Source organism: Furipterus horrens, unplaced genomic scaffold (assembly GCF_987537825.1).
Source record: "Furipterus horrens unplaced genomic scaffold, mFurHor1.1.pri manual_scaffold_12, whole genome shotgun sequence".
In the NCBI taxonomy this organism is placed as follows: Eukaryota; Metazoa; Chordata; class Mammalia; order Chiroptera; family Furipteridae; genus Furipterus; species Furipterus horrens.
Genome location: NW_028327182.1, coordinates 18,771,965 through 18,794,818, shown reverse-complemented (window position 1 = coordinate 18,794,818; position 22,854 = coordinate 18,771,965). Strand labels below are relative to the sequence as shown.

The 22,854-nt window shown below is 34.7% G+C and overlaps 1 protein-coding gene across 2 annotated transcripts in view; it reads right to left on the bottom strand.

Moving 5' to 3' along the window:
* Positions 1-22,854, bottom strand: part of MYCBP2 (MYC binding protein 2) — a 258,565-nt gene that overhangs the window by 93,817 nt on the left and 141,894 nt on the right. For both annotated transcript variants that reach the window (XM_090258643.1, XM_090258644.1), the window contains exons 38-46: positions 21,532-21,674; positions 20,247-20,347; positions 19,347-19,565; positions 11,686-11,911; positions 10,569-10,687; positions 9,869-9,956; positions 4,285-4,337; positions 3,149-3,321; positions 577-721 (exon numbers count right to left, since the gene is read on the bottom strand). In XM_090258643.1, the coding sequence (XP_090114769.1) occupies positions 577-721; positions 3,149-3,321; positions 4,285-4,337; positions 9,869-9,956; positions 10,569-10,687; positions 11,686-11,911; positions 19,347-19,565; positions 20,247-20,347; positions 21,532-21,674 (1,267 nt within the window). The remainder of the gene's footprint in view (positions 1-576; positions 722-3,148; positions 3,322-4,284; positions 4,338-9,868; positions 9,957-10,568; positions 10,688-11,685; positions 11,912-19,346; positions 19,566-20,246; positions 20,348-21,531; positions 21,675-22,854) is intronic.

Genomic DNA, 22,854 nt, shown 5'->3' with positions numbered 1-22,854 from the left:
AAAGGACTTAACTTTATACATTAAAATGTGTTCTAAATGTCTTTATTAATTAATATCTTAGAGAAGATGAATCCAAAGAACTATATTCATCAATATAGCACATGACTACTTCCACTCTTCATTCTTTTAAAATCCAAATTTATTTATTTATAATTTATTTAATAAGTATCATTATTATATTTTCAATGTTGTTGCAATAGTACAGAATGCAGAATGTATTTGGGTTTTTAAAAATATATACAAAATTTAAAAATGTGTTCTTTTATTCACTTGTTCAATTCTTATGTATTGAGGGCCTTCTATCTGCCTAGTACTCTTTATATGGAAACTTTTTTTTATCCTTCCTTTGCATCATGATAATGCCTATCGAAATGTAAAAAACAGACCAAAAAAAAACTTAGAAAATTGGATATTTACTAATAATAAACAAGTCATTTAAACAAATTTTTGGCTTCCTCCATTACATATATGTAAAGAACCTTGCAAATGGACTCTAGACACTTACAATTTCTAAAATTTTATTATTTACAATAGTCAATGCATAGATGTCTACTACTTTAATTTTAATATAATTACCTTCATATTGGGAACATGTACCACATCCCCATACTGGTCTTTTGTTTGAACAGTTATGGTGGTGGGCCAACCACAACGAATATCATCCTTATTCAAGATCAAAGAGGTCTTCTGAGGATCAGCATAGGAATCTGGCTGAAGCCACCTAGCAGAAATGAAAAAAACAAGCAAACAAACAACAACAAAGACATTCATCAATATCTTCAATGATTAACATGAAATTAGGTCCAATGAATAAAACCTGTATAAAAATGCCCAAACATCTTCATTTCTGATTCATATATAATCAGTATAAGTATCTTCCTTTGAAATTGTTAATGATGAATTCACTAAAATATATGCCAAAGCACACAAGATTTTGGAGGTTTAGAAACAGAAATTTTAAATTCAGGAAACTTGGAAGCAGTGGATAAAACAACTATGAGACATTTACACAATGGGATACTACTCAGCTGTAAAAAAAGAAGGAAGTTTTAAAATTTACCCTTTGCAACAGCATGGATGGACGTGGAGAACACTATACTAAGTGCAATAAGCCAGTCAGAGAGACACATCCCATATGATCTCACTCACATGTGGAATCTAATGAACAAACTGAACCAACAAGGAAAATGGGGAGAGACTCATAGAGTTCAGGATGACAGCTGCGGCAGGGCAGGGGAGGTCGGGGGGTGGAGGGACTGAGCAGAAAGGAAAAAGGACTCGTGGACACGGACTGCAGTGTGGTGACTGCGGAGGGAGTGGGTGGGCGGAGGTGGGAAAGGGGATGAGGGGGAGAAATGGTAATGGAAAAACTACAGTAAGATAAGACTGATTTGAAAAAACCAAGGATGTGAATTTAGGTCGAGTATAATTTGAAGTTTCAAGTACGTGTACACTCATTCTTACTAAGGATGATCTGCCTTAACTTGCCAGCCCAATCCCCTAGGAAAGAGAAGCTTTGTAAAAGCAGGGACAGAGTGGCAGTCTGCTTGTGTGAGAGCAGTCAGTCCATCTTCTCTTTCTGCAATTTCTCAATTATCTTCCCTCATTACCTTCCTTTCCACAAAAATTTTGCCAATTTTCTATATTTTGTGAAAGTCATTCCTGAATCCATTTCATGATCAACATTCAAGCTATCCTGTGAGATGAGTAGTAAATAATTCTATCATGTGTAAAATTGTCCACAAAGATAGCAGTGAGGCTGACAAAAGATTTTCTAGTCTACTCTGATGACCACTTTGGTTTATAAAAAATGAAGAGTAATCTCTGTATTTTTAAAATTAAAACCAGAAAGGGATTAGATTTCTATACTGCAAAATCACACAAGCCAGTATATTTTTTCTTTAGCTCAAAAAAAAATTGCAACAGAATAAATGAGAACTCTACAACCTCAAATGATTTGATTTAAATCCTAAGTTTATATTTCTATTCATTGTAGATTTGGAAAAAACTCATTATATCATTTATTTTATTAAAATACAGTAAAAATGTAGGAGTTTAGTTAGATATTAAACATTACCACCCAATACACAGACTTTCAATTACATTACGTACAAGGCCCCTCCCATCCCCACCTCTGACCAAATGAAACAGAATTATCTCTTGGAGGATGGGCTCCTTGTAGTACACAGTTTCCCCATCGCATGACTGTCCTAGGAACCCATCTGTATCAGTGTACCAGCTGGCGTTGTTGTGAGAGGCTGCATTCGGCTTCAGTGAATTTTTTTTTTGAAGACTCTTTCAATGTGTTTGCCCTTTTCATGATGGGTGATTTACAAGCATACCTGCACTGAGTGTTCAGCAGATTTTGACCAAAAATGGCACGACTCCTAAGCCTCACCCTCCCTATTCACCCAAACTTGAATTGAACAACTGTTTTTTGTTTCCCTAATGAAAAAAGTCCTCAAAGGGAAATGTTTTGCAGATGTAGAAGAAGTGAAACAAAAAACAGCAGAAGCACTAAAAGGCATCAAAATCGACAAGTATAACGACTGTTCTGAGCAGTGGGAAAAACATTTTGATAGGTGTATCAAATGGATAGTACCTTAAAGGTGACTGAAGTTTAAACATGTAAGAATAAATACACAAGTTTTGCCCTGGTTGGTGTGGCTCACTGAATTGAGTGCCAGCCTGAGAACCAAAGGGTTGCCAGTTCAACTCCCAGTCAGGGCGCATGCCTGGGTTGCAAGCCAGGTCCCCAGCTGTGGGCGTGCGAGAGGCAGCCAACTGATGTTTCTCTTCCTCTCTTTCTCCCTCCCTTACCCTCTCTCTGAAAATAAATAAATAAACACACACGAACGTTTTTATAAATAAATCCTGGGTTTGTTTGGGTCCCCCCTCATATTCCACATATTTTTAAAATAAAAGTTAATCTAGGAAACTTAAAAATAACCAACTAACAACTATCATGTTTTTAAAATATTTTGAAATATTAACTACCATTTTATGCTTCAGCTTGTTCAAAACACAAAAATCAGATTATCTTAGGCAGCATTTTAACATCCTAATGATTCCCCTTTCATTTCTCTTCAGAAATGAAAACGGAGGCAAGCCCTGAAAGATAGTAATTGTAGTACTCCGAGTGCATTACCTTGCAAGCCTCCCACCACTTGATCCTGGAACACAAGCTATAAAGTCATCCAGGAAGGACTGTTCATTGCTTTGGATTTGCAGTGGCAAGTTTCCTTCAAGTGCCTCTAATATAGTTGGTGAATGAGAAAGAGCTAAACCCTTTCCAAGAATACCAGAATGGGTTTTGCACACCTGTTGGGCATAAGAGAACATTTATATACTTTAAAATATAAAACTTTAAATACATGAATTTTTGAATTTGCAAACAATTTCTGATAGGCCTTTTTGGAAAAATCATTTTCTCCCTGTGCTCAATGTTCCTTTAACTTACAGAGAAGAAAACTTCCAGGAAGGAAAAATACGGAAAAATACTCCAGTCCTTTCCTTCCACAAAAAAAGTGATGTGTAACATCTTCCTGCCAGTTGCAATAGTGCAGAGCCCCCACGCTAGCCATCTACTGGTTACAGCCCATCTGTCAGGGCCTGGGCTCCCTTCTGCAGGCGCCGTGGGGGCCTCCCTCTGTTCATGCCCCCATTGTTGGCAGTTCTCATGCACAGGCTGTGCCTGCTCTCTGTGGCGGGTGGGTACCGTGGGCCTGACGTGGACAAAAAGTGGGTGGAAGCCGGACTGTGGTTGCACATGAACTGCATTAGTCTGCCTATGCCTGACTGAAGTGAAGAAAAAGAGACAGACAAAACTGAAATTTTAGTTTCCACCTATCTGACAAGGAAGCCTATATTTTGGAAAGACCTGCTTTAAATGTTGAAACTCTAAAAACATTTTAATGACTACACAATAAATTTCAATACAAAATATTTTTTCATAGAAAAAGATTATGCTTCTAGTACCAGCTTTTTTTCTAACTGGTTAGTGAAACTTACATGCCCACAGCTCTGCAATGCATTCCCCAACACCTCAGCACTTGGCAGGTGTTCTTTCTCCCCACGGATTTATGTCTCTCTCCAGAGGGAACACCCACCAAGCAGTAATGCAGGGGTACATGATCTCTCTCATCAAAGGGAAAAATTTTAAGTTATTTAGCTTTATAATTGCCAATGAATAGAATGAAGTACTTAATGAATTTCCTATTTTCAAGAAAAATAAGGTTTTAAATTAATGTAGAAAGTTTATCCATACAATGTTTGGGACAATACCTGTAATGCAGCCTCTTCAAGAATTTCAAGATCTTCTTCAAATTCATTACCTGCTGTGAAAATGAAAAGTTTTACTAAAATATATCAATATTTGCTTTAACTTTTTAGTCTTTTGCATTCTTTATACCTTTTTCACAATTCTGATATTACAGATGGAAAAGAACAATTATCCTGAATCTCAGTGGTTTATATATTAAACAATGTGAATATAGGATATAATTCTCAAAACAATACTCAAAATGCATCTATTGAGTGATTTGCAAAAGATTTATATTATACTTATGTATATAAATATGTAATTTTGATTATTTACTTTTTTACAAAGAATATGAGGCAACTGATTATTTAGAATCTGAGCCTTTTTATTTTGGTTATCTTATAAAAGACTTATACCTTCAGTAGACAACAGTAATTTGCAGAAAAACAGAAGTTAGTGACTGTATTCTCTAGCCATTTTCTTCTTTATTGCTTAATATAGAACATATTTTACTTATTGAATTTTCTTTGATAGTCTAGTTTATAAAATATTACTAATGAAGCAATACATGTTCAAAGAGAAATATCCAAATTATACTGAAGTACAGTGAATGATTCTGCCCCACCAACCTCCCAAACATAAACAGTGTCACCTGTTTCTTATGTGTCATTCTAGAAACATTGTTGCAAATAATAAATGTATGTATGTATGTATGTGACAACATATGCACAGGTACCCAAATATACATATATTTATACATATATAAGATAATGTTTGCAAAAATGGGAACTTCTGCAACTTGCTTTACTTAGTTAATATAATTTGAATATCTTTTTTGGTCAGGACATACTTTTTTGTTGTTAATTTTTAACAGCTGCATTCATTCTCAATGTGTAGATGTAACATTACTTACTGAATCAGTTTTATTACTTCTAGGTATTATAATCACAAGCGCTGTTATTACACTACTCTATCTTACCACATATACTTTTTATATTTGTGCAACTATGTATGAAAATTGCTACATCAAAAAGTGTAAGCATGTAAAATTTGAAGTTATTGACAAATTTCCTTCAATGACATGCTAGTTTTCCACAGATGAATAGAATACAAGATATCTTATTTCCTCATATATACATCAATATTAAGTAGGAACAGGGAATTGAGAAGGTGAAAGGGAGCATAAGGGGAAAGGAAACAGAAAAGAAAGAAAAGAGGAGAGAAAGAGAAGGGAAGAAAGAAAGGATCAAGTGGGAAAGATAGCCTCGGAGGGAAGAGATAAAGATGATCTTTTGGGGCTGAGCCCTGGAAAAATAATAATACCTTTTATTCCCCAAACACTGTGAAAATGAATGTTAAACCATGTATGAGCATAATAGAATTAGTAAATAGTTTAAACTCTATCTTTGTCTTTGCCATCTTGATTATAAATCAATTTCCACATCATGCAAGTGTGTATTATATAGAGGCACCATTTCTGCCACTGCCCCATTTCTGTTCTGCCTCCAATAAAAACTCTCCCAGAGAGCTATCTGTATTCAGCCTGACTTCTGTTCCTGACTTTCCATTCTCTCGCTCCACTCTAAGAGGCCTTATCTTGCTCTCATTTTACTGATATATCTCTTAATGAATGTATAATCAGCACATTTTCAATATAAGGATATATTTTAATTTGACTTAAAAATCCCATGAATATCCACTCTCCTCATTTTACTCCTACCTCATCAGCTCCTGCACCACACAATCTTTTTTGCAGTTTTTCTGTTCATATTCTGTCCACCTTTGACATTTTGGTAAGTCCTAGCTTTGATCCTGGGCTCTTGTCTTTCTTACATGTGTCCTCTTCCTAGCTCATCTTTCATATGGTCCGATGTATTAAAGTACCAACTACGTTCAAGTGATAAATGCATGGGCTTGTTCCCTAAACTCCAGACAGTGAGTTCTAATTGTCTACTTGATATGTCCACTGGAATATTTAAGAAATATCTCAAACTTTTGGTTTCATAATATGCATCCAGTGCCTAAACCAGTGCCTGGCACATAGTATGTACATGGATAAGGAGGATGGGAGTGTGGGTGTGCACACATGTATATGTGTGTGTGAATTAAAAAGACCAGAGGGTACTCTTCAGCCTCCATTAAATAATTTCAAACTATTAATATATTAAGTAGTTACTGCTCATGAGTGTATGTGACTATGAAATTCCATGTCCTGCCACCATGAAATATGCTGCAATGAACACAGGAGTACATATATCTTTGTAAATAAATGTTTTCAAATTTTTCAGTAGATATCCAGAAGAGGGGTTGCTGGGTCATATGTTAACTCTATTCTTAATTTTGTGAGGAACTTCCACAGTTTTCCATAGTAGCTATACCATACTAGAATACTATAAAAGATCGTATGCCACCAAATTCAATAACCTAGAAGAAATGGATAAGTCCATAGAATTATATAAGCTTCCTAGACTGATTCATGAAGATTTGGAAAATCTAAGTAGACTGATAAACAGTAAGGAAATTGAAAGAGCCATCAAAAACCTCCAAAAAAAAAAAAAAAAAAAAAGTCCAGAACCAGATTGTTTTACTAGTGAATTCCACCAAACATTCAAAGAAGATTTGATACCTACCCTTCTCAAACTCTTACCAAAAAATTGAAGAAGAGGGAATATTTCCTAACACATTTAATGAGGCCAACATAACTCTGATACCAAAATCTGGCAAGTATCACACACACACACACACTCACGTGCACACACACAAAACAAAAAAACTACAGACCAATATCTTTGATGAATACAGACGCAAAAAACCTAAAAAAAAAAAAAAAAAAACCCCAAAAAACTAGCAAACCAAATACAACAATACATTAAAAAATAATACATTGCAATCAAGTGGGGTTCATTCTAGAGGCACAAGGATGGCTCATCATATGCAAATTGATCGATGTAATACTCCACATTGGCAAAACAAAGGATAGAAATAATATAATCTTATCAGTATAGCAGAAAAAATATTTGAAGGTACAACATGAATTTATGACTAAAACACTCAATAAAATGAGTATAGAAGGAAATCACCTCAATATAATACTGGCTATATATGACAAACTCTCAAGCAACAGCATTCTCAAAGGTGAAAACTGAAAGCTCTTCCTCTAAAATCAGGAACAAGACAAGGATGCCCACTCTCACCACTCTTACTCAGCATAGTTCTGGAAGTCCTAGCCAGAGCAATCAGGCAAGAGAAAGAAATAAAAGGCATCCAAATTAGAAAGGAAGACGTAAAAGAGTCACTTTTTGCAGATGACATGATTCTGTATATAGGAAACCCTAAAGACTTCACCAAAAATCATTAGAAACAATAAACAATACATTAAAGTTGCAGGATACAAAATCAATATACAAAAATCCACTGTTTTCTTCTATATTAAAGATGAAAATTCAGAAGAAAAAAAAATGAAAAAGCAACAACCACCACTAATTCATTTTGCAAGTGCAACCAAGAAATAAACTTAATGAAGGATGTGAAGGACTTATGCTGAAAACTACAAAACATTATTAAAAGAGATTGAAAAATGCAATCCTCATCAAAAACCCAATGTCATTTTTTAAAGAAATAGAACAAAAAAATCATCAGATTCATATGCAACCACAAAAGACCCTGAAGAGCCAAAGCAATCCTGAGAAAAAGAATGGAAAACAGTGTGGTGATTGGTGGGGGGAGGGTAGTATAAGGGGACCAAATGGTAATGGGAAAAAATATAATAAAGATTGAAAAAAAAAAATGAAGCTGGAGGTATCAGACTTCAAATTATACTACAGAGCTACAATAATCAAAACAGCACAGTATTGTCAGAAGAGCAGACACACAGACCAATGTAACAGAATTGAGAGTCCCATAAATAAAACCACATGTATTTGGGTAAATGATTTTTGACAAAGGAGTCAAAAGCACACAGTGGAGCAAAGAAAGCCTCCTCAATAAATGGTGCTGGGAAAATTGAAAGACAGTATGAAAATGAATAAAACTAGATTGTAGTTTGTTCTCATGTACAAGGATCAACTGAAAATGGATCACAGATCTAAATATAAGACCTGAAACAATAAACTACATAGAAAAAAAACATAGGTACTTAATTTATGAACCTTGGTTGTAGAGAACAGTTTATATGAATTTGACCACCAAAGGCAAGGGAAGTAAAGGCAAAAATAAATGAATGTGACTAAATCAAACTAAAAAGCTTCTGCATAGCAAAAGAAACTGACTACAAAATAAAAAGGCAACAAATTGAATGGGAGTTGATATTAGCAAACAAGAGGTCTATCAAGGAATTAATATTCAAAATATACACAGAAGTCATACAATTCTATACCACACAAACAATCCAGTTAAAAAATGGGCAGAGGACCTGAACAGACACCTCTCCCAAGAAGACATACAAATGATCAACAATCTATGAAAATATGTTCAACCTCACTAGCTATTAGGGAAATGCAAATTAAAACTATAATGAAACACCACCTAACATCTGTTAGAATGGTAATCATCAACAAAACAGGTAATAAAAAGTGTTCAAGAGGTTGTGGAGAAAAAGAAACCCTCATTCACTGTGAGTGGGAATGTAAACTGGTAGAGCCACTATGGAAACAGTTTAGTCCCTCAAAAAAATAAGAACAATGTCGCTCAGAGAACCATGGGAGGCAGCGAGCAGATAGAAAGAAGTTTATTTGAGGGAATTAGCAAGCAGGGAGGAAACCGTGCCACTAATGGCCTGACTCCGGGGTCCTAGGGAAGGAGGGGCTGTTTTATAGGGGGAAGAAAAAAGAAACTATTGAATTCAGTCGTTATCTCGCAGCTGTGAGTCTAGGGCTCATCAAGGCCAAACGTAGCTCGGGCTGATGTACCCTACTATCATGGGTAGGGAGAGGGGGGGATGGTGTGGGAACCATGGCTGTCAAATCCCTCTTCTGGGTACCTATTTGAAAACTCAAAAACATTTAGTCTCAAAAATATATGCACCCTTAAGTTCACAGTAGCATTATTCACAGTGGCCAAAACATGGAGACAACCAAAGTGTTCTTCAATAGAGGATTGGATAAAGAAGATATGATACATATACAGTATCCTATGGAATACTATTCAGTCATAAGAAAAGATGGAATACTGCCATTTGCAACAACATGGATGAACCTGGAGAATATTATGCTAAGTTAAATAAGTCAGTCAGAAAAAGCTAAGAACTATATGATTTCACTTATATGCAGGATATAAAGCTGAAACTCATAGACACGGACACAGTATGGTGGTTACCAGAGGGAAGTTGGTGAGGGAGGTAGTGAAAGGTAAAGGGGAGGCAAATATATGATGATGGGAGATGATATGACTTTTGGTGGTGGGTACACAATGCAATATACGGATCATGTGTCAGTGACATGTACACCTGAAACATATTTGATCAATATTAACCAATGTCACCTCAACAAATTTAATTTAAAAAAAGAAATTCATTTTGCTAGTCTATTTTCAGAATGTTCTATAATAAGCATATTTTGTTCTTAAAATAAAAAATAAATAAACAAACACCTAGTACATGACCAGACTTACCAATAGGAAGTGCTAGGTCCTTTTTCATCAAAGCTGCTGCACAAACCCCACCTAGATTGGCTAATTCTTTTTCCAACTGAATGACTCCCTGTAGAATTGCAAAAACATATTAGCTGCTTTAAAAATATGTTTAGAAGGTAATGTGAATAATTAAAAAATGTGAATTGCCCTCAAGCATAACTTCTGAAATGGGAAGCAAACACGTGTTAGCTGATGGTTAAATTAAGAATGGAAGAGATTCAATATTATGTCTCATGCTGGTTATTAGGTTTGGGCCCACAGGTTCATCATCCAAAGAATTTTTCATTCATTTTTGAGGGACCGTAATCATTTTTTCACCTTGATTTTGTTTTACTGTTTGATTTAAAACATTTATGAGTCATTAAGTTGGTCCCATTGTGAAATCAGGTTCAATTATCTACTCAGAAAGGATCCAATTGAGCTGGTTTGGAACAAGCACAGTTATACTAAGTGATCAAAGGCTGGGTCATGTTGCACAGACTCCATTCTCTTCATGTAATTAAAGTAACAAAAACAGACCACTACACACAACTAAACTACAAAATATTTTAAATTATATACCCTAGCTTAAAATAAATTCCAGGCTTCTTATATATATATGCAGCAAATAAATTTAAGTCAACAGCAGCCCTTAGAAACACAGTCTTCCTTAACGAAGGAGATAATGATTCATTCTTACCTCATCAGGTCCAGGGCTAAACTCATATCCAATTGCATAACATTTGAAACCATAGAAAGAAGCCTTGTCATCTTTCACATAATCAGATGCAGTCTCCAATGAAAAAAAGGCCTCATTTCCTAAGGAAAAAAGAAAACACTGAATTCAAAATCTGAAACAGCTTTATCTTTTATTCATCTCAAGATAGGTAGCAATATCAATCACATTCTAAAAACGTAGTCATTTTGGAAGGCTTCCTATGTCTACCTGAACAAACCTGTGCTAAAAACACTAAAAACAATGGAACAATACCAAGTGTACTGTTATTATTTTTCTTTATGATCAAATTTTCCTTAGCCAAACACCCTGCCTTTAAGTTACATGAGCAATCAATTATCTGTCAATTAATAAAGTGAGCAATTCTCCACTCTGGCAATCATCAACAAGACAGGTTTTGGCTTTGTCTGATGTCTTCACAAAGATGGTTTGATTAGAAAAAGAAAAGCTTCTGAATTCAAATAGGCTATTAGTTTGAGGAATTATAAGAGTAGTTATGATTAGTTGGTTGAAAACCAACTAATAGACTACATAGTTTTAAAAACTTACATACTTTCTTTAAAGAAAAACACCAGCAACAGCAATAACAAAAGTGCTTTATTGTGTGCTGTTTCTCTCTCTCTCTCTCTCTCTCTCTCTCTCTCTCTCTCTCTCTCTCTCTCTCACACACACACACACACACACACACACACCCCTAAAAGACTACAAACTATTGCTTTAACATAACGCAGTAGGTTACATGGTTCACCAATTCTCTTGAAAGGAAAGAACGCTTAGTAAGTTCTCGTTACTGGAAAAAGATCTAATCCACTTCTTTATAGTTTCGTCCCAACTTTAGACAGTCACCCCTCAATATTAACTATCCGCTTCAGTCAAACTAACATTCTCTCTTCTGAAACTTGGTCATGATATGCCACTCCATGCCCAGAATCTTCTTTACTTCTCAACTGCAATCCAAATACACAGTATGTCTTGAAGAAATTCCTCGAAAACTTAAACGTTTTCAATGATTTATCCTTGCTAAATACAATTATCATCAATGCACATATTACCATAAAACAGAAGAGAAACAATAACTTGCCTGGCAACACTAAAACCATAGTAGGCCACCCAGAAGATCCTGAAAATTTCTTTAACTCTATCCAGGAATTAAGATTTTCATGAACTGATGTCAATTTTGGTCCATATCCTGAATTCTGAATAGTTCTGATGGGAATTAACAAACGGAGAACATCTTCTGATTGTGCAGTGCCACACTGAGGGTCAAACTCGATTGTCATCCACCGTACACATTCTGGAAATGTCACCTGTGGTCAGCAGGCAACAGGACATTTGCATTTGTTAAAAAGAATTAGATTTTTGCTTTCTATCTCAAAAACAGGACATCATACTGTAAAGATGAGGCTTTCAACATATTCGCAAAATAATCTTAAGTAGAGAATTAATAGAGTAATTTCATATGATCAGAAATCAAGGTATTAACGTTCAATATCAAATGTTTCTACTCGCTTGCAATACATAGTGTTGTCTACCTAATATTTGATTGATATTATATTAATATTTGTAAATACATGTTGATATCATTATAAATATATTACAGAACTATGTGATTTTCTTGTGGAATAGTTTACTTATATAATAAATTTTCCATTTCAGTTAAGTATATAAGGAATGTAAGTAGGTAAATTAAAATACAATTTCATCTATAAAATATAATGATCTATTAATGGAAAATAAATAAATTACTAAAACCTAAGGTTTTAGTCACTTTTAGGTTATATACACAATTCAGTGTGTATATAAATGCTTCATCAGCAATAACCTTCATATATTATAAGAATATAAACACACACACACTTATAACTCATGATAAAAACTAGATTTTCATATTTTCCTGACCTGAAATTGTACTGTATACATGAGTTTATGATAGCATATAATGACATACATTTTTAAGACTACTTTTAAGCTTCGGTCACTATCACCACATAGAAAATTGTCATGGTAATCAAGTAACAGTTAAGCAGGCCTATGTCAAATAGTAAACCATGAGTTAGTTATAGAATATAATATGAGCCTTAACAGTTTCTTAAGTATAATATTAATCTAAAAAATTACCTAGAACTAAGTCAAACATTTTTAGTAAATGATTTTTATAATTTTCTATGTAAATGAAAAGCCCAACCTTGGTCATAATAACATAAATATAAATTAAAACTCAACTAAGATACCATTTCTCCCATTATGTTGGCAAATGGCACAAAACTTAAGCACATACTGCTAGTTAGGCTGTGAGAAAACAAGCTCTCTCATTCACTGTTGGTGGAGACACAGAACAGTATAACTCTGTGGAAAGGAATTTGTCAACATCTAGCAAAACTACACATATGCATTCACCCTCTGAATTAGCAATCCCACATCTATGAAACATAAGGCGTCTCATTCTATATTTGTTTAACCTACCTATCCAACTTCTAGAATTTACTTTGGAGACATGCCTCTAACAACATGGAAAAAAAAAAACTGCAAACATATGCACAAAGTATTCATTGCACAAAATTTAAAATACTGAAGACACCCTAAATGCATACACTCATGAAACTGAATGAATAAACTATGATACATCTTCACTGTGGAGTACTACGCGGTTACAGAAAAGAAAAAAAAAGATAATTACTCTTTAAATGGATAAGGAAAGATTTCTATACACAATGTTAAATATTAAAAGCAAAGTACAAAACAGTATATATACCATACTACTTTTTTTAAAAAAAGGGAAAATAAGACTACATGTCCACCTATCCATTCATCCATCCTGATTTTTCAAAAAGGAACACAGGAAGAACCAACCAGGAACTTACTGGAGTAAGTGAGAAGCAGAGAAGGGAAAGCGAAATGACTCGTAATTCTGACTATATTATTCTGTATAATTTTATTGCTGGAACCATGCTAATATTGTACACATTTGAAAAGTAAAATTAAATCAAGTATGACAGGAAAAAGAATATAAATATTAAATACAAATACAAAAATAAGTGTAACTTTATATCAAATAGGTCATATAGCAACCTACACAAATAATCCAAAAAGAACTACTATAAGTAACTTTTGAATATGGTACTTTGATTATATAATGTCAGGACTTATTCTAAAGACAAATATTATGCAAAGAAATCATTAATTTTACTTAATAGTTTTGTTATTCACAGTGACATACATTAAGAAGAAAACACCTCTCCAGTGTTGATTGGAACTAGTGAAGAATGCTAAAAAACTAACAAAAACACAGCATAGGCAAACAGAATACAACTTGAATGAACTTTTCACTGGCCAAATCAAAATTTGAGCATCACAATGCATAATGACAGCAAAGGATTATAACATTAAGCAAACAAAGACTCACACACATTAAGTAAATAAATTAGTACATTTTTTAAAGTGGGAGGGATGGGAAAACTCTTTGTCATAGAACCTATCCAGAAGAAATAACAGAATTAGAAAGTCACCATTTTGCAACTACTACAGTAACAAGTGATTTGGGTAAGAATAACCAATAGATTACTCCATTTGGCAAAACCATTAAACCATTAAAACCATTTGGTAAAAATTTATTGAGAAACAGTATTTTTTACAGTCTCTAGATGTCTACTGATATCCATTTTCAAAGGAAAAAAAATGCTATTTCTGGTAGAGTAATTTGTCAGCTCTCACCTTAATCAAGTGACTAAGCTGCTACCCGAAATGTGTAACTCGAGTCTAATCATTAGGAAATAATCAATCAAATCCAAATAAAAAGATATTTTTACAAAACCACTGATTGTATACCTCAAAAATGCCAATGTCATTAAAAACAAGAAAGGCTTAGAAACTGTTTCAGTTTAAAGGAGATAAAAAGACCTGTTAACTAAGCATAATGTACGAGTCTAAATGGACTCAAAGTCTGGGTTAAAAAAAAAAATGCTATAAATGCCAATGTTTAGTTTATAACGTTACTTAATACTTTTGTTTGTATGATAGTATTTTAAATTCTCTAAATTTGATCACTGTATTATAGTTATACAGAAAATTTCATTTTTGTTAGGAACAAGTGAAAGGGTCATGGTGTTTGTAACTTACTCTTAAATGGCTCAGTAATAATAAATATAAATATGTAAATACATACAACAAATCTAGCAAAATGTTACCTGAAGATGCTAAGTGAAAGGTATCTGGTTGTTCACTCTACAAATTGTTACTTTTTTCTATAGGTTTGAAAGTTTTTGAAATAAAAAGTTGAAAAACATGAGGAGTCATTATAAACATATCTGCATCTGTATATGTGTATATACTTACACTACACAAACAATAAAAAGATAAACTATAAAATTATAATAAATAAAATGTACCTGTGACAGGAAAGGAGGGAACACAGTGGAGAGACAGATAAAATTAGACCTCTTTGAATATAATACTTTGTTTTATAGATTTGACTTGGGACTATGTAATTACTTAAATTATTATAAAACAAAAGATTTTTAAAATCAATTCCTAAAGATACAGTATAAAAATAAAATAAATATTGCCAAATGTATATATCAAAAAAAAGGGGCATAACTTCAAAGAGAGGGATTATTCCAACTGACTTTAAAGCACAGTAATTGGCCATACCCGCTTCCTTTAAAACACTTATTTCTTTATTTATCCTACTTGGGATATAACCAAAAGGCAAGACAAACAGGCACACACACATGCATACACATGCACACACAAACACACACATAGAAAATGAATAACTGATTTAAAAAAAATTCTAATATTTCCAGTGTCATCAAGAACAGGGATTCTAGAAGTATGAGAAAAGAAATTCAGGTATAACACATCGTGGTCCTTATTTTGAATTAGCAACATCAGTACAAACCCATGAGGTATTTTATCTTTTAAAAAGTACGTGTACAAATAGGTTTATCTAGACAAAATATATAATGCATACACGTATATAAAAATAGTAAGTGCCTGTGTGTATAAATACATGTGTTTATGTGTGATTGTATGTTCTAGTTCTGGACACTATAAATATTTAGAAACAATGACCAACACAGGAGAAATGAGCATCTGTAGTGCCAGATTTGGGCTTTTCAATCATTCTTAAAAGGAACCAGGACACTTTGAAAAAGTGGCTAGTTTCAGATCTGAGACGAGAAATGTATAAAATGAACCTGGTACATCTCATCATGACAGAGAGCGAGGATGCTATGAATGACTACAGGGAAGTCTGATGGGTTCAAGAGACAAGCTGACGAGGCTTCTATCCAACAAAGACATATGATCTACTTTCTTAAATAAAATTCAAGAAAATAAAAAAAGAGGGAGATGGAGGGGAAACTACATGTTAAAAAGAGTTAAGAGACATAATCACAATGAATGGATCTTATCTGGAATCAATGCACCCCTATGTTCATAGCAGCACTATTTATAATAGCCAAGTGCTGGAAACAACCTAAGTGCCCATCAGTAGATGAGTGGATCAAAAAACTGTGGTACATTAACACAATGGAGTACTATGTAGCAGAGAGAAAGAAGGAACTCCTGCCATTTGCGACAACATGGATGGAGCTAGAGAGAATTATGCTTAGTGAAATAAGGCAGGCAATGAACGACAAATACCGTATGATATCACCTAATACAGGAGACTAATGAACAACACAAACAAACGAGCAAAACTGAACCAGAGGCATATGAACAGGAAGTAGACTAACAGTGCCAAGAGGGGGCTGGGGGAGGAAGCGAAGGGGGTAAGAAGGGGAAGGGTCTAGTCAAAGAACATGTATAAATGACCCACGGACATGGACAACAGGGTGGGAACTGAATGTGGGAGAAGGAGTAGGCAGAGTGAGGAAAGCAATAGGGGAAAAAAGTGGGACAACTGTAATAGAAAAACAAACAAAAGTTTTTAGTGAGGGAAAAAAAAAATGAAAGCAAAATAAATTAACAAATGAGCCAACAAATCCCCGCCTCCAAAAACAAAAACAAAAAACCTCACATGTAGGGCAGTGAACAAAAGAAAATGTAAAGTATGGAAATACAATTTTAGTGAATATTAGAAGGACAAGAATATTCCTTCACATTGTATATTTTTCTCTCTCTCTGATCCCTCCAGAATTTGGCATTCTGAAGAAGTAAGTAATGACATAAGGTTCTTTGCAAAAACTAATAAAACCAGTTGTTAATAGAGGTTTTGTTGACCCTGACTTTGACTGGAGTATCATGCCTAAAGGAGACATGCTTGGGCTATGGTTGTTACCAAAAAGCCCTGAGGAACTGGGATTGACTTTCGAAAGTGATTAAAGACCATGAGAAAAAAGGCCTGGTACCTCGGTTGGTTGTGCAGTCCATGGCAATATTTGCAGGGAAGGAACAAAGGTTGCTTTCCTGAAAGATGGCTAGAAGGGACCTTAAGGCACAATGGAAAACCCAAAGGACTTGGAAAAGACAGGTGAGTACAGGAAAGGCTGAATGGCAGGTATGTGGCTCAGCTTCTGTGCCCTGAACGGCAGACTGAAAGTCACCCTAAAGGTTTCTTGTGTAAGTTCCAGCAAAGCAGACATAAAGATCATATCTGATCATTTGCTGATCTTGTTGTGTTTATGCAAATGAACAGGATAAATTAAAATTGTACTTAATGTGTCCCTTTAATGACAAGAAGGTTAATCTTAAAGAGAAAAATCACGATTCAAGGATAATCACAATGCTCAGTGGTAGACTATAAAGTAGTAACTGTCTTTAAAGTTTATTTTCATTTAAAGTTTGTTTTCATTTGACAGTTAAACTAGGTCTGTGACATCATCAAAGATGCTTAATTTACAGGCAAGAAGAATGTCAAATGCCTTGCAACTGGATGTCTTTCCAAAAATACAGTCTTGAAGATATAGAGACTGGTTGTGGGTTATGTTGCGTAAATTAACATGTGTGTTCTGTAATCAAAGGGCATAAGCCTACAATCTCATTACCTGAGTGATTATCTGTACGTATAGGCCTCACTTAATCCTGTCTGCATCGCTGCCTCCTGAGAGTCAATGGTTTGGCTGAACTAAGTGGCTGGGTTGGTGAAGAATAGGGTGGTCTGTGGGCTTCACTTTAAAACTGGTTTCTCTTTTCTATACTAATGGCTTGGACAGAAAGGGCCCAGAGGCCTGAGAGGGGGGAAACCTAAAATAGTCCCCTTAGCCCAAATTAAGTATAGTGGGCCAAAGGGTTTTGTACAGGTGACGTGCCTTGCACACCTTCCTCCGAAGAAGCCCTTTTTTTTTTCCCCTAATGTGGGACATTGAAAAATTAATCCCTGTCTTTTGTCATCTAGTGGTTATGGATTAAATGATGCCTTTTAACCCTGTTGCCAAATCTGTTGCTCCCAGAATACAACAAGGATGCCAGCCTGCTAAACCGAGCACGCCATTGTCCGGGGACAGCCAACTGACCCGGAGTCTGCACGATCCTTCCCCATGTGGGAAGGCCACCCTCCCCTCCACACCCCCACCCTTATTAGGGATTTCTGGACCCAAGGGTAGGTAGGACGATGACCACATCCAGCTTGAAGCAGCTAGAGGAGCATAAGTCCTCCGCCCATTGTCCTTTATAAGATTATAAAGGGTCTTAAGTCTGAGAGGGAGGGATTGTTATTTTTTACTGTTATAAAAAATTAATTAATTTTTTAAAAAAGAAGAATATAGGAAAGGGTGAAGCCAAAGAACTTATATGCACAACGCATGAACATGAACTAAGGTGGGTGGGATAGCTGGGGGCAGGGGGGTACTGGGCAGAGGGGAGCAAAGGGGGAAAAAATTGGAACTATTGTAACAACATAATCAATAAAATATACTTTAAAAAAAGGGAGACATAACCACAATGAATGGATCTTATCTGGACTCTAATTCAAACAATTAAAATGTGCATATTTGGTGACATAGAAATTTAGTTTTTTTAGTTTGATAATATGGTTACTTTTTTATTGGTTTTTACATTTTAGAGATACATAATGAAATATCCATGAGTACATTTTAAAACTATTTAGGAAGGGACAAAATGCATAGGGAGTAAATGAAACAGGTTTGACCAAGTTGATAACTAACTCTTAAGTCTAGGATAATGGATAAATGGGGGGGATTGTACTAGTTTTCCTTCTTATATGTTTACCATATTCTACACTTAAGAGCTGAATATTTTATAAGCACATAAAACTTAAATATATATTTTAAAAATCAAGAAATAAGGATTTTGAATACTCTATAATAAAAACATTATATTTACAAATGTTTTATATGTATTTTTACATTATGTAAAATAGAGTACTTTAAATCCTACATTGGGTATGGAAATTTTCAGAGCTCAGGTTGTAGTACAAATATCAGTTCAAAAAGTAAGATTTAAAATTTTAATGATTATATCTAGTATTATTACAATATTTAGTATGCAGTTTAACATTATATCTATCTATCTATGTGTGTATATATATATATATATATATATGCATATATAAACTGCACTGTACTTATTTTAAAAAGTAGAACTCTTATAAATCCTATAAAACTATACTCTTTAATGATGACAATTCTGTGTATCTGAAAGTGCCTAGTTGCCTTCTGATTCTCTATAAATACTATAAAAGAAGTTATACTTCTGAGCAGAGGCTAAGTATCCTTTAATATATCATTATAGAACACCAACCCAAGTTTTAAATTTAAACTCTCCCTAAGAACCGGTGCCTACCTTATAGTGCATCACACATGCAGGTTTATAGGGGTGTTCACTCTCTATGACAGCATAGTGATTAGAGGTTGTGCAAGCAGAGAGGCCTTGTTCGGGCTGGTTTCCTGTGGTGCTATCTGTTGACTGATTAGGATTGAATGCAGGGGGCGCATACTTCTGATTCAAAATGGCAACTGAGGGAAGCAACTGTTGGACAAGGCCAAAGACTTCTACAGCCACCTAGTACAAAAGAAATGATTAAATGACATAATAAATGTGAAAGTTGCTTTAAAATTTTTAATTCCTATAATTGTTGGTTACCCTTATTATAAAGAATTTCCATGTAGCATTTCTTCTAAGTGTTTGTTTGACAAGAAATTTGTTTCATGGGAAAAAAAGATTTATCACAGATGTCTTAGATATTACATGAAAATAACCTAGTCTGTATTTTTAAATATTTTTGTCTTTTTGCAACTTGCAGGAAACTAAGTTTTACTCAATAATTATGCAAAACAATCAACAGTTTATAATTTCTTCCTTGTCTTAAATATTTCACAATTCAAAAATACTGCTATCCTTTTACATTGCTACTTTTATTCAAAATGCAGATCTGGCATCAAACTTATAAATTAAAAAAATCTCAGCTATCTTAAGCTTCCTTACACATCATATTTCTGAAATATATTTCCCATTCCCAAATTTTTCAAATGTAAGGCCAGTAAGTAAGCACAGCAATTCAGTAAACAATACTAACAACACAGAGAGGTTTAACAACTTCTACCATTTAACATGTGTCTATCTTTGCTTGTTACCTGTAACCCAGGTGCTTCAAAAATTAAAATATTCTTAGAGGAAGGATACAGAATCTAAAAAATATTTTATTTAAAAAAAGATGCAAAGTTATACAATCAAATTACACACCTTGGGAACAGCAGCAGCTACTGGTCCGACGTAAGCTACAATAAGGGGAAGCAGCATGGAAAACAGACTGGAAGAGCTAAGCAGTTCTGGGATGTCATCAGCTAAACAAGACATTAAAACTATGGTTAGAAGGTAATTTCATTTTGATGAATATATGCTATATTAAATTTATATTCAGTTATCTTAAGCAAAATTATAGTTGATGGCAATTGAGTGCTTATACAGGACCCAGCACTATTGTAAGGACTTTATTTACATGTGTTCTCTCAATCAATAAGAAACTTTTATTATCCCCATTTTTTAGAAGTGGAAACCAAGGCATACAGTGTTTAAGTATTTTGCCCCAAGTCATACATATGTAAAATGATAGAGCCAAGATTAGAACACAGAGTAACAGTCATTATTTTAAAACACTACTGGTGTCACACATGGCTATATGTGTGACATCATGCAAATTACTTAATCTGCACGTGCCTCAGTAATCATCTATAAAAGAGGATAATAACAGTACCTTCCTCATTGGATGTCACGACAAATAACTGAGCTGATGTACATAAAGTGCCTGCACACGTTAAGCACTCCAAAAATTTTGCTGTTAAACTATAATGCCTTCTATTTTTCTAAGGAAAGCACTTTGCTGATGGACATTTTACTTATTTTTATTCATAAACATGGGACTGGGAAGATAAATTGAGGTCAGATTGTAAAGACCTTTATGTTAAAAGCCAATGAATTATTTCCAAATTACTTGTTCCCAGGTCAGCTGTTCCATCAGGACACACACACACTCTTGTAGCCCAGCCTAAATCAGGACTCTCTCTCTCTCTCTCTCTCTCTCTCTCGTAGCCCAGCCTAAACCCCTCATTTGGAAAGCCCAAATACAACTCAATTTGGACAAGTGAATTAGGGGAAATGTTTAGCATTATCCAGACTTTGGGTAAAGGTCATACCATTATTGGAAATAGGACATAAAGAAAGAAAAACAGGTCTAAAGGAGAAAACAAAATGGTTTTTACTACAGAAAGAAGGATAAAGACTCATTTTAATTGAGAGTTTTTCTCTTACTAGGTTAACTAAGCATATAATAAGTACCAGGTAATTGCTTCTGAACGTTCTAAAAAATTCTGCATTACTGTATGAAGTGTATAACTGATCCAAAATGAATGTATTCGTATGTGAAAATCTATAATGAATAAATACTTTGGAATTACACAAGATGGTTCCTCTTCACTAACTGTGCATAATTAATCTAATATGATTATTAACAAAGTAAAAATAAACTTACCATCCACAGCAAGAGCTCTATGCAAAAGGTCTTTTGCAGCTCGAACAACGGTGCTTACCACAGAGAGAGCTCTGCTGCAGTTTTTATCTTCTTCATTGGCTTTACTCAGAAGTTGGGACTGTAAATCTCCATCAAATTCACTCCTATAACATGAGAAATGAAATGATTTTACATGGTAGGTAAAACATGATCTAACTCTAGGAATCATATCTAAATCACAGCTCCTTATTTAAAGTTAAAAAAGTTAAAGTAATTAAAATTAAACATGTAATTATACATCCAATCATTTCAAGGAGTGACAGGGCCTCAAAGAAAAAAAAAGCGGGATAAGGCATAAAGTTATTTTAAATAAGATCATGGAGAGTCTATCTTATAACTGATATTACACAAATACTTGAATTATGTTTTAAAAAATGTGAGAGGAAAGTATTCAAGCAAAAGGAACAGTAAGACAAAATTTCTGACAGGAACAGGATTAGTGAGTTCAAAAAACAGAATGAAGACAAGTGTATCTGGAATAAAAGGAGAAAGAGTGAAGAGTGACGAGGCGGGAAAGAAAAACAGAAGTCAGATCATGGAGCTGTTTGCCACAGTAACAACTGCATTTTATACTGGAATGGGAATGAAAATTTATGAGAGGATTTTGAGCAAGGGCAACTTGATATGATTTATGTTTTTATAAGATCATGCTGGCTGTGCTGTAGCGAGCCGACTGCGGGAGGCAACATGAACGGAGGGAGGCTGGTTCAGAGGCTGTTCAGTTACCCAGGTAGAAGTGAGGGTGTGAACTAGAGACTTAATCTGGGGAGCAATGTGACATTTTAAAAGTACAGCTGCCAGGATTGATAAACTAGACGTAAAGCCTTAGGGAAAGCGGGAAGTCAAGAATGACTCTGAGGAATTCGGCTGGAATTGTGGATAAGGAGGACTACTATGGACACATTAAACCACGAGGTCTGTTAGCCCACTACCTAGAGCAACCTTAAAGTGGACGTGTGATGTAGCGGTTAAGAGTGAGTTGTTCCATTTTCTGCTTACAAACCACAATTGTCTCCGCTTCCTCATCTGTAAAGAAGGGATAGGAAAAGGGCATATGCTCTCATTAGGGTACTGTGAGGAATAGCTGAGACAGCCAAGTGAAAGGGAGAGTACTGCATGGCATACAGCAAGTGCTCAGCCCACCATTAATATCATCACCATTGTCTCTATTACTGTCACTCAAATAAAACTATCAAAGAGGGACCTGAACACTTAGTCTATGGCTCAGAGGAGATGAAAGCTAGAGATATATACTCGGAAGCCATTGGAGAAAAATGGTATTTA